This window comes from Sturnira hondurensis, unplaced genomic scaffold (assembly GCF_014824575.4).
Source record: "Sturnira hondurensis isolate 20B ecotype Veracruz unplaced genomic scaffold, ASM1482457v3 Scaffold0006437, whole genome shotgun sequence".
NCBI lineage: Eukaryota > Metazoa > Chordata > Mammalia > Chiroptera > Phyllostomidae > Sturnira > Sturnira hondurensis.
Genome location: NW_028079068.1, coordinates 2,620,440 through 2,632,171, shown reverse-complemented (window position 1 = coordinate 2,632,171; position 11,732 = coordinate 2,620,440). Strand labels below are relative to the sequence as shown.

At 44.4% G+C, this 11,732-nt stretch overlaps 1 protein-coding gene across 2 annotated transcripts in view; it reads right to left on the bottom strand.

Annotated features, from left to right (window-relative positions):
- Positions 1-270: 270 nt before the first annotated feature.
- The window catches only part of SVOPL (SVOP like), a 52,411-nt gene continuing 40,949 nt past the window's right edge, over positions 271-11,732 (bottom strand). For both annotated transcript variants that reach the window (XM_037049118.1, XM_037049117.1), the window contains 2 exons: positions 2,749-2,862; positions 271-901 (listed from right to left, as the gene is read on the bottom strand). In XM_037049118.1, the coding sequence (XP_036905013.1) occupies positions 890-901; positions 2,749-2,862 (126 nt within the window). In that variant the 3' untranslated portion in view covers positions 271-889. The remainder of the gene's footprint in view (positions 902-2,748; positions 2,863-11,732) is intronic.

Here is an 11,732-nt window from a genome sequence, read left to right as displayed (position 1 = left end):
AGGCGTGCGTAAGTATGAGATCATGCAGCTCAATCAACGGAGGGCAGACAGACGTGTGATGTAGGTAAGCTTGCTGCACTTTTTTAAAAAATTGATGTTTCTCTTTCTAAAATCAATGTGTTATTCCACTTACGGATGCATTCATGGGTTGTTTCTTGCCTGTGCTCTGACCCAGGATCAAACCCACAGTCTTGGCAAATTGGGACAAGCTCTAACCAACTAAGCTACCCGACCAGGGCCAGGCTCGCTGCATTGATTTTTGGTATCACATCATGTGACTCAAAGATTCTCCTGTAAATTAGTGAAATTAGAGTAGAATTGATATATGGGAAACATTAGATCATTCCGTGCTTCTTGGCGATTACATTTAAGATTCATACTAATTTAAGCATATTGTTTCATGAATAAGCAATTTTTAAACTATAGAGGCCCCCATTTTAATAAATATGGTAATTTATATTGTAAATGTGGTGGCTGTTTTTGAAAACCTTAATGACGCCACCTCAAGTTCTTGTCTTGGCTACACAATCCCAGTCTTACTTGTGCTGTGGACCTTAGGGGAGAGTATCAACTCTGTGTGTGTTGTCTGAAAATTACCTACTGAAGGTTAAGAGACATGATGTCAAGGAAGAAAAGCCGCCATCCCCCACAGACATACCTTTCCAATTTTAAAGTATATTCCATATTGGTTCTGTGTATATTGGCTCTTTCAGAAGAGATCAATAGGCAATTAACCCACCTTATTCTTGTGTGCCTTTTTTTTTTTTAATAATCAGTTTCTTGGTTGCCAAGTAGCATACAGAAGTAAAACCAGGTTTTGAAGAATGTACCACAGCTCTCTGTGAAGATAAAATGCAGTTTTCTCTGGTAGACATGGGTTTGCAGGTCTTCATTTCGTTTGCTGGAAAAAGAAGTTATTTAATAGATCAATACATTTAATAAAAAGAAAGCCTTCTCCCCATTCGTATTCAGCTGTCTGGCACTAGAAACTAGTAATAGAAGGCTCTTTAATAAACTTATAAGGAGAATTTACTGTTGTGTACCTGACGGTGCAATGGTCACTTTATATAATTCAGTTATTCTAGTGCAAAACAGGCAGTCACTCAAAAGAAAAATGACATTATAAATACCCTCTTCAAGAGTTTGCTTTTTAGTTTACCAGGCTCATCAAAATTAATAGAAGTAATTGTACTGTAGAATTATTCAACTCTTAACCACGTTGATTTATCCAAACTATTGTTGGAAGTTAAATTTTTTTGGCGTGTTCAAACATTTCTAGTTTTAAAGTGTTCACAAGACTGAGATACACCTTTTAAGGTTTTTCCAAAGACGCGTAGGTTCTCAGTGGCTCTGTGTGCCAGACCCTGTTTATTAAGCAGGCACGTCAGAGGGATTATGACCAGACACGTATCATGACTCCATCACAATGCGAAAGTCTGGTCCCAGTCAGCAGAAGAGGGGCTGGCTGGTCCTTTCTCAGTGGACGTGGCTTCAGCTGGAAATCCATAGAGCACAGAAGTGGTGAGCCTGGTTTCTTCCTACATGTAGTGTTGCTACTTAATAAGCATGGAAACTTATACTCAGGTTGAGCCTCACTTGATTTTGCAATTTGTTTTAAATTCCAGGCCTCCTGCAAACTGGTGTGTTCCATTATACAAGTTACTCGACTCACCTTTGCCTTCGTTTCCTCATTTGCATGAAGGATGTGATACTCCCTTTATATAAAATTAAAAGGAATCATATGAATCATCTAATTTAATCTGTGGCTTCAGGCAATGACTAGGTTACCTTTCTAATTATGGAACCTAAACAGCCCAAAATTCTGAATTATGTGGCAGGTTATCTAGTCTGGGATTAAAATGCATATCGTTACCTTAAAGATAAACTAGGGTTTTTAAAAAGTGGAGCAGCATATTTTGGACCTAGGAAGAAAATACCAAGAGGTGTGTTCTTTCCTTTGCACTGCCTTCCTTACACCTGCTCACAGACGACAAAGCAAAACACGTCTGTGCAAACAGACGATGACACATCTGTGGTGGGCGATGACTGGGACGTGGGGAAGAGGCATTGTGACTGAACAGCCTCATTTAGGGCAGCAACTCAGGTCAGCCCAGCTGTTCTGCCTTTCCCTGTGCTTGCACGCATGGGCGCACACTCGGCCTTGCAGTCCAGCAACAAGCTTCGTGTTTAAGGCAGGAAAACATCAGTGCTGCCACCCGTACTTTGGTCAGGACATGGGGAGGCCCTGTCTTCTATAGACTTGGAGACGGAAGCGGGGTAAACAGGTGTCTTGTGCGGCAGCAACTGGTGCAGCTGAAACTTTGGACTCAGCTCTTCCGCAGGTGGGTGGTGCCAGGGGGAAGGCAGCCGGACCGCTGTGTAAACACCCCGTCACCCTAAAGGCAATACAAAGAGCCGTTCCAGGCCACCTTTAGTTCTGCAGCAGTGTTTAAGTCCAGGTGGGGAGGTGGGGAAGGTGAACTGCCAAGACCTCAACACCAATCTTTCGCTGAGGTCCCTGGATCAAGCTATAACTTTAACAGGAAGCAGAGGTTTGAAGTGGTTAATTAGTTACTTTAACTTGAGTGCTGCTCAAAGTTCCGTGCAGGAAAAGGGGTGGGCAGTTATTCTGTTGAAACACACACAGCCTCAGTGTTAGCACATGGTAGTATAATCATGGCTGCTTGACAGGACTTCTGTACTCCAAGTTCATTTTCACTGTACTTGAGAGATTCCTGCGCCACTTACCTGTAGGGCCCGACCTTTGGTCTCGATGGGGAGAGTAAATGCAGAAATGGCGCATACAACACAGACGGACGAGAAAAGACACAGGGCCCCCAGCAACGAGCTGCTCAGAAGAACCTGTGGGTCACAAAGAATGAATTAGTTTATTGTGCCCCAGTTACTTCCAAACTGATCCTTACGTCAGAGGTGAAACAAGGATTCACCAAACAAGTGAAGACACTGTATAGCCATTCTCGCCGATGTGCGCATTCTGTGGGATTCCTCCAGGAGCTGGGACTGGGACTGTCCAGCACAAACCAGGGTCCCACCGTCTCTCGCACACCAACTCAGCTTGCTTTAACCCTCTGGTTCATTCAGGGTGCCCTCTGCCAAATATCCATTTTCCTTCTTCAATTCTTTTTTAAAAAGCCAACTTTGGTGGGGGGCAGAAAGGGAGAGAAAAACATCAGTTTGTCGTCCCACTTATTTATACATTCATTGGTTGTTGCTTGTATGTGCCTGACTGGGGATTGAACCTGCAACCTCAGCGTATTGGGGTGACGCTCTCATCAGCTGAGCTACCCAGCCAGGGCATTTTCCCTCTTCATTCTGACAGGCTGAACCAGGAGAACGTTTTTGGGGAGGAGATAAATCTCAAGGTCTCTCTGAAAAAAATGTGTTCATTATGCCTCACTTCCTGTGTGACAATCAAAACTATTTGGTGACCATTTTTCCACAGTAAGACTGGATCTCTGCCACTCTACACATCCTTCGGCCTGGATGCTCTCTCCCTAATAATGGCAAGTTCAGATGCTCCATCTCACATGCCAGTTTCTGCAGTACTGTGCCTAAAGGTAGCAAAAAAAAAAACAAAACCAAGCACCTGTTGTCAGCTAATCTTGCAAAAAAGCTAAAGTAATTAAGGAACAGTGAGGCCTGGAGTCAACAGAACATTGCAATTTGGAGAGGTCTAGAAACTGGTCTGGTCCAAACTCCTCACTTTACAGGTGAGCCTAGAGTCAGAGCCGAGTGGCCCAAAGTCGCATACAGATTCCCGACACAGCACAGTGCTGTCCCCACTGTGTTCCCCTCACAGACACACTTTGCGAGCCATCCTGTGCAAAGACTGCTGACTTCCAAAACAGTAAGCAGTTCCGTTTGGCCTGCAGCAGAACCCATGAGATTAGCCTCATTAACCGTTTTGTAATTGACCTAGCAAGTAATAGGTGCCATTTCTGATTTTACTTCCCAAAGCAAAGTATACACAATTTTCCCCAAACAGGAGTTTCAGAAACGTGTGTATGTGTGCATATATCCATCTATTGTGTAAGGCTGGGAACCGGGCTCGGAAAAGGTGCAGAAGCCAAGAGACCAGGCAGCCTGGACCGTAACCAGACCCTGCCATTGCTGCCCCTTTCATTAGAGGGCATCAAAGTTCTCGCCACCAGTAAAAAGAGTTTTCAACTATGCCCACCTCACATCCTCCGCACCAAGTTCAATGTCCTAGCTGGTGGGGAACCCTGAGAGCTGAGCTCAGCAAGCAGCTCACCCAGCCGGGACTAGGGAGGACAAGGGCTTCATCTCCTTGGCTCCCCTGGGGCGGGGGTGGGCGGGCAGGGCTCTGCTTCCCAGAAGGACTTGAGTAGTCCAGTGGGCATTACTAGATATTCTCTTAATAAATTATTTTCTATGTTAAAGTCAATTTCTGTCGTTTGCAAGCAAGATTTCTAACATCTGATTATGAAAATCTGGGAAGTTTGTTAAAATGCAGGTTTCCGGGCCCCACTTCAGATTCATTGCGCCATAAAGCTCTGATAATCGACTTCCAGAAGTCAGCCCACAGCAGGGACAAAGGAGACACTACCTAAAAAGTTTCAATCCAACAAGACAATATGAAAGGTTTACACACCAAGCAAGAGCCTCAAAATGCATTGAGTAAAAACTGAGAAACAGATAAATCTACATACAGTGGAGCCTTAAGTACCTCTCTCTTGGCAGTTGATAGAACTAGGTACAAAATAAGCAGGGAGATTTAAAAACAAACTGTAGGATACACCAGCCATTAGAATTGAGTAACGTGACACCACCCAACAGCAGAATAAACAGTCTCGTCCAGCTTGTAGAACACTTGGCGAACACACCACATTCTGGGCAAGAAACTGGACCTCAACAGATTTTAAAGAATCTTGTAGAATTATAGAAGGGGTCCTCTGACTAAAATGGTATCAAGCTACAAATAACAAAGATAACAGCAAAATCTCTAGAAAACCTAAACTGTGGGTCAAGCAAGTCTCAAAAATGAATACATTCAACGTACTAAAAATATAACTATCAAACGTGTGGGACACAGCTAGTGAGAACAAAAGTAAAATACTTAGGAATAAACTGTAGGAAGAAAGTTCTAAGACATGAAAAATTGGATGTCTATTTAGTTCTTAGATGGGACAATGCAGTATTTCTATTTTCTAGCATAATCCTCACCAAAGTAATACATAATTTTAATAGATTCTCAAAATCTCTAAGATTTTTTAAAGTCAATTTCAGAGTCAATTTCCTTCTATTTAAAGTTAATTTGAAATAATTAAACCAGGAAACTTTTGAAAACGTGGGGGTGGGAGAGCCTGAGGGAGGTTGTTAGTCCAAGAGCCATCCGTGTTTCAGTCGCCAGCAGTGTGACTGGCGCCGGGACGGATCCCAGGATCTGGACATTGGCTCTGTTATAATAGGGGCAATAGATCAATTGAGAGGAGCCAGACAAAAAGACCGACTGCCTGGAGACAACCAGCGAGGCGTTGTTTTGTTGCTTTTTAAGGCTGGTGCCTTACCTCTCGGGCCTTGAGCATCAAGTGGATGAAACGCTGAAAGCCTTTGAACTTGCAGTGTTTTAGAATGATGGATAAACAAGTGGTGAAGGCCATTGTGGGTGACACAAAACATGAATGAAAATAATTGGTAAATTGGCTACAAAAAATGTTTAAGTTTTGTATGCCAAAAAATGGTAAAATCCAAAAGCAAACCACAAATATCTGCATTACAGTAATACATGACTAATGGCCTGTAGAAAAAGTAAAAATCCCGCAAATGCATAATAAAAGATGCTCAGCCTTTTGGAAAGTGAGCCAATTACAAGTTAAGATGGTATCATTTATTTTGCACCAAAGCAAAAGAGGTTTAAAAAAAAAGATCACTATTCTTTTTGGTGATGACGGAAGGAAACAGGGATGCTTGTTTAAGAATGAATTATGTCAGGAGTGTATGAATTTCCAAAAATAAAGACAATTTGACAAAATGCATCATAATTTAAAGTATGCACGCACGCCCTTTGACCCAAAAATTACTACTCAGTAGAGTCTTCCTGCCAATTCTGCTTCTCCCGCTAAGATCCCAGTCACTCTCGCGTGGCTGCTGCAGTGTCGGGGCCTGTCCTAGCCACCCGGGGTAGCAGACCGCCCTCAGCACGCCGTCCTCTCCCTGTGTTACTTGATTGCTTAGCATCGCTCACATATAACATGTAAACTGTCCGATGTCCATTCTCCACTAGGCTGCAACTTCAGAGAACCTGGGACCTTCACTTACACAGCATCTGAACGTAAATGAGTTCGATGACTGTGTCGAATGACTGACACGGCTGCACATGTACAAAGGTGTGGTGTGCACAGTGTTCAGCGTCCCACTACAAAACCACAGAGAAATGACATAGGAAGGAGCAACTTACCCACCCATAAGGGAGTGACTATGACGCACCCACACATCGGAGATCCATGCACCTACGTGAAAGAATGAGGCTGGTCTACATGCACTGACATAAAAGTGAATGAGAATAGGCAGTCGCAGCATGTAGATGTACATATGTTGATGTGTGTGTGGACGGGTGAGTGTGTGTGTCACACACAGGCCTGCTACATACATACTCACAGATGTGGAAACAGTGGGAACAGGAGTCTGATTCCGTCAGATGGCTCCCACCAGCCTTTAGGCCTCAACCTGCCCTCTTCCCCTTGGTCCCCAACCTCTGGACAGCTTATAAAAAATCCCAAGTGCACCCTGACTGGTGTAGCTCAGTGGATTGAGCACGAGCCTGTGAACCAGAGAATTGTAGTTCAGTTCCCAGTCAGGGCACAAGCCTGGGTTGCAGGCCAGTTCCCAGCAGGGGACACATAAAAGGCAACCGTACATTGCTCTCCAACCCCTTCCTCTCTAAAGATAAATAAGAAAAAAAACCCAACTGCTACTTCTTTGGCCCTAGCAGGAGACTTAAATCACACAGGCCCCTGTCCTTGCATGGGAACCCCAACTCTAACCACAGTCAAAGTCCCAGCCAGTCTTCCCTTGCTCTCAGGCCATTTCAGGCCTGGCCTGCTCTCCCAGAGACCTGAACTTTGTAATTAAGTAAAAAGTATATCTAGCCCTGGCTGGTGTAGCTCAGTGGATTGAGCACAGGCCTGTGAACCAAAAGATCGCAGTTCGATTCCCAGTCAGGGCACATGCCTGGGTTGCAGGCCAAGTTCCCAGCGGGGGACTCACAAGAGGCAACCATACATTGATATTTCTCTCCTTCCCTTCCTCTCTAAAGATAAATAAAATATTTTTTAAAAAAGTATATCTATGCATATACACATATCTATGTGTATATATGTAATACATTGTAAATATATTAAAGTTATATATTAAAATATATAAAACTGTTTGCATACATTTACATGTATGCATGTAAATGCATGCAAATATTACTGATATACAGGCACACCAAGAGAGGCAAATACATACCTAGGAAAGCATTTGGAAGAATATGCCCCAAACTATTAAGAGAGATGGTGGTTATATACATTCCTGTATTTGAAGTTCTACAACGAGCATATTTTTATATTCAGAAAATGGCCCCAAAATATTTGTGAGTATTGTTAATAAACACTGAACTGCACTCCTGACTCAAGAAGTAAAATAAGTTAATAAACAAGAAAACCAGTGCAAAAGAATTGATAAAAAGGCAAAAGCCTAAACAAATAACTTAAAAACAAATCAGTTTTTGTTTGATGTGGAGAATGGACCTAAGTTATTTTGGAACAAAATAAAGCTACTTGTGAAAGTGAAAAACCATAAATGCACGGAATTAAGAGAAAACGGTCACTAGTACAGAGGATGAAAAGAGCCACGGAAATACTGCCTTCCGTTCTTGGCTTAAAAAATTGAATAAGTAAATGCTCAATAAACAAAGTTTCCCGACACATTTACTCAAAAGGTTTAAAGCCAACAGAAGCAACCGAAGACAATGCCTGAAGAAGCACACCCTCCAAAGTGCCAGCATTCACACCTCCATAGATGGGTTTTTTCCAACCTCTGGCAGGTGCAGATTCTAGGGGAAAAAGAACAGTTCATTTCATTTCAATGAAGCCTGGATGATAATGAGAACCTAGAAAAGATGAAATACAAAAACCAGCCACCATCTCGTGTGTGCATTGATTCAAGATTTATAAATAAAATTCTGGCACATAAAACTGTGCTTCACTGAAAGGGGGAAATGCCGGCTACACAAGGTCCTTGCTGCCGTCACCCCTGCTTCGGGATCTGGTCTCGGCCACTCCTGCCCCCGTCTCCTGGGTATTTCCCAGCCGGTCCCTGGCATATCCGCGGGGTTGGAGTGGTTGGAATTACCTCCTTCGTGGCATCTGCTTTTCTGAGCCCCCCAGGCTGATCCATGATATGTCAGTAAAATAGTTAAATACAAAATAGGAAAATAAATTCATTTATACAAAATAGCCAGTTAGAAACATCGCTCACAAAATGTTCCGAGTCCCCACTGTCAGCCAGGCCCTGGAGAAGGACGTAGGGATAAAAAGTTAGCAAAATGTGCATATATCCCTGTCCTCACAGAGCCTAAAGTCTATTGGAAGAGGAAGACATGAAGGAGCCTGGCAAATGGGCAACTACAATCTCATAAGCAATATGAAAGAAAATCTGGAAGTCCCCAAAGAGCTCATAACAGGGAGACCAAGCTTAGTTTAGGCTAGGGGGCGGCTCTCCTAAAGGGAATGAATCATGGCTACCTTGGAGGTGGGGGCGGGGGTTGGGGAGCTGCCAGTAGCAGCAAGTGAAAAAGCCCCAAGAAAAAAAGAAGAACCAGACTGTTTATGGCTGAGCAAACAGCGGGTGAGAGTGTGCAAGATTGGGGCCTCACTGGTAACGAGCGCCCTGTAAATTGTGTTGAGGATTTGGGGGCTTTGTGAGGACGGGAAGGGCCAGACAAGGAAAGGTTATAAGCACAAGAATCACGGCAGGTCCATAGGAGGCAGTAAAGACGGTGAGTTAAATGACAGGACTCTCAGTCTGATGAGCGGTGGTGGTGGGGTCTGGACCAGCACGGCGCCGGTGGTGGAAGAACAGAGACGATGATCTGTGAGGCTGTCAAAGCCGCGTGGTTGGAGGGCTGAATGGGATGCCGGGGGAAGGGAATAGAGAAGATGACTCCAGGTTGGACGGTGATGCCCTTCACTGGTGGCAACTGGAAGAGACGCGGGTTTGGGGGGAAGGGTCACGTGTTTAACTTCAGACAGGCTGGATTTAAGGTGATTTGGGGACATTGCAGTGGAAATGTTGACGAGGAGATTGGCTGCATGAATCTGGAGTTCAGAAGAAAGACCGGCGAGACTAGAGAGGCAAATTTGGGAATCCTGAGCAAATCGCTGGTCATTAACAAAAAAAAAACAGGTGAGAACGCCTAAGTGGAGAGTAAACTATGAAAAGTTGAGGGTCTAATATTGAGCAAAACGAATCCTCAGAAATAAAGAGTAGAGGACGGTACACAAAAGAGATGGAGAAGGAAGAGCCAGGCGTGGAGGGGGAACACCAGGGAACTGGGCAGAGAGCAAGGCCGTGGCCGTCAGTCCTTTACGCGAGGGAGAGGTCACCGGAGATGCGGACTAACACAGGTTCAGAGCTGTGGCGGTCACAGAGGCCTCGTCAGGAATCATTCTGGCGGAGTCAGGATAGCGGCAGCCAGGTTGGAGAGGGTGAAGGTGGGAGTCGGGGGAAGGAAATGAGGACCACGAGAAGGAGGAGCCCTTTGAAGGAGTTTGGCTGGAAAGAGCTAGTCAATAGGGTTCAGTTTGCCTTTTGTGAGCGATGAAACCTTAAGCCCGTGAAAATTCTACCAGCTGGAAGGATCCAACGTGAGAACTAAACATCACAGGACACGACTGCAAACCTGAATAACTCACGAGGACTCAAATGAAAAACTATCCAGGATGAATTACCTCTGTAAACACCAATAGGCAAAAGCTCAATAACCTCTGTGAATGCGAATCACTTGTTAGAGTGTTAAACGAGAAGCTATAATGGAAGAAAATAATCTGTTTGCAATGACAATGAAAAGCCGTAAAATGCCTCAGAGTAAACAAGGTGGGCAGGATCTATTCGGAGAAACCACTAAAATTCCACCAAGGGGCACAGAAGGAGCATTGAACAGATGGAAACACAAACCTCGATCTGAGGAAGACAATACTAAAACAACCAATTTTTCCTACATTAACGGATACATTTAACAAATTAACCATTAAATCTTCATCGGATTTGGGCAGGCAAGGGAGGCAGAATATAACTCAATCACTCTAAAATGGATCTGAGAAGAGCAATGAGGTGGGGCTTTGACAGCCAGTTTTGAGATTGCACCATAAATTTCATTTAACTCTGTCATGTGACAAGGACAATGCCAGACAGGTGTCCAGCTTCTTTTTGAAGCCTGAGAGGCTATATGATTTCAGTTAGGGGGAGCAGAGAGCAGCTCAAGAGAACCAAGAGCACCAGAAATCTACGGGGGTGGGCTGGAGGGAGGGGTGGCAGAGAAGAGCTGGTTCAGGCTGCACTTGGTAGAGTTTGAACTTTGAGGAGTAATGAGACTGTGGGGGTGAGATTGGAGACCAGGGACAGCTTCCATGCCATTGGAGATAACAGGGGAGGCAGTCAGAGGATTTTTTTAAAGATTTTATTTATTTATCTTTAGAGATGGGAAGGGAAGGAGAGAGGAAGAGAAACATCAATGTGTGTTGCCTCTCATGTGCCCCCTACTGGGGACCTGGCCCGCAATCTAGGCATGTGCCCTGACTGGGAATCGAACTAGCGACTCTGGTTTGCATCCCATGCTCAATCCCAGTGAGCTACACTAGCCAGCGCACAAAGATGAATTTTAAAGGTTTTGCTGGGAGTTCCAAATGGACTTCTCCATTGACACCTCTTAAATGGCTTCTGTAAAGATTTAAAATGTTGTCCATGCTTTTACTAGATGCCAACCATATTTCTTTTGATGTGACACCACGTGAAGCCTGGCCACAAGAAAACAGTCTTGTGTTTCCCAGACCCTGTAGTCCCCACAGCTATGTGGCTGTGGCTCCATGGGCCTCCGGTGCAAACCTGGGGTGAAGTCCAAAGCCACACACATGCCGGATCCCGTAATCACCTACAGTAGTACCTGCAGGCCCAGCTAAGACACCTGACTTCTTGCCACTCCCCAGAATAAGTGGGAAGGTGGTCCCTGGTGTGCAGGCAAAGGCCCTGTACTGGCCCTGTGTGTACTTGCTGAGGCTTTAATACAACCGTAGCAAAATCCCTCCTTCTCTGCTTTCTTGGACTATACACCCACAATTCCTATTATTTCTCTATCATTAAAGTTTCAAACATCTTGAAACATTCATTTCAAAGAGATTTTTTAATTTATAAATATGGTCATTAAGTGTGTGGACATTTTATGTGTTAATATGTAAACATTTTAATTTGGTTTAATAGCCTCTTTTAGGGAGGGCAAAATGAGGAGGAAGAGGAGTAAAATGATGGAGAGAGAGAAGGTGGAGAGGGGAAGGGAAGGAAGTAAAACTGCCCACGAGGCCACGCCTGCCCAGACTCACTTTGGCAGCCCAGTAAAGCTGGGAGTCCTGGCGGAGTCGGAAATGGGGCTACAGAGGAAGATTGGTAGGAGGGTTAAATGCAGACGCTGCAACCTTTGAGTTCAGAACCACGCA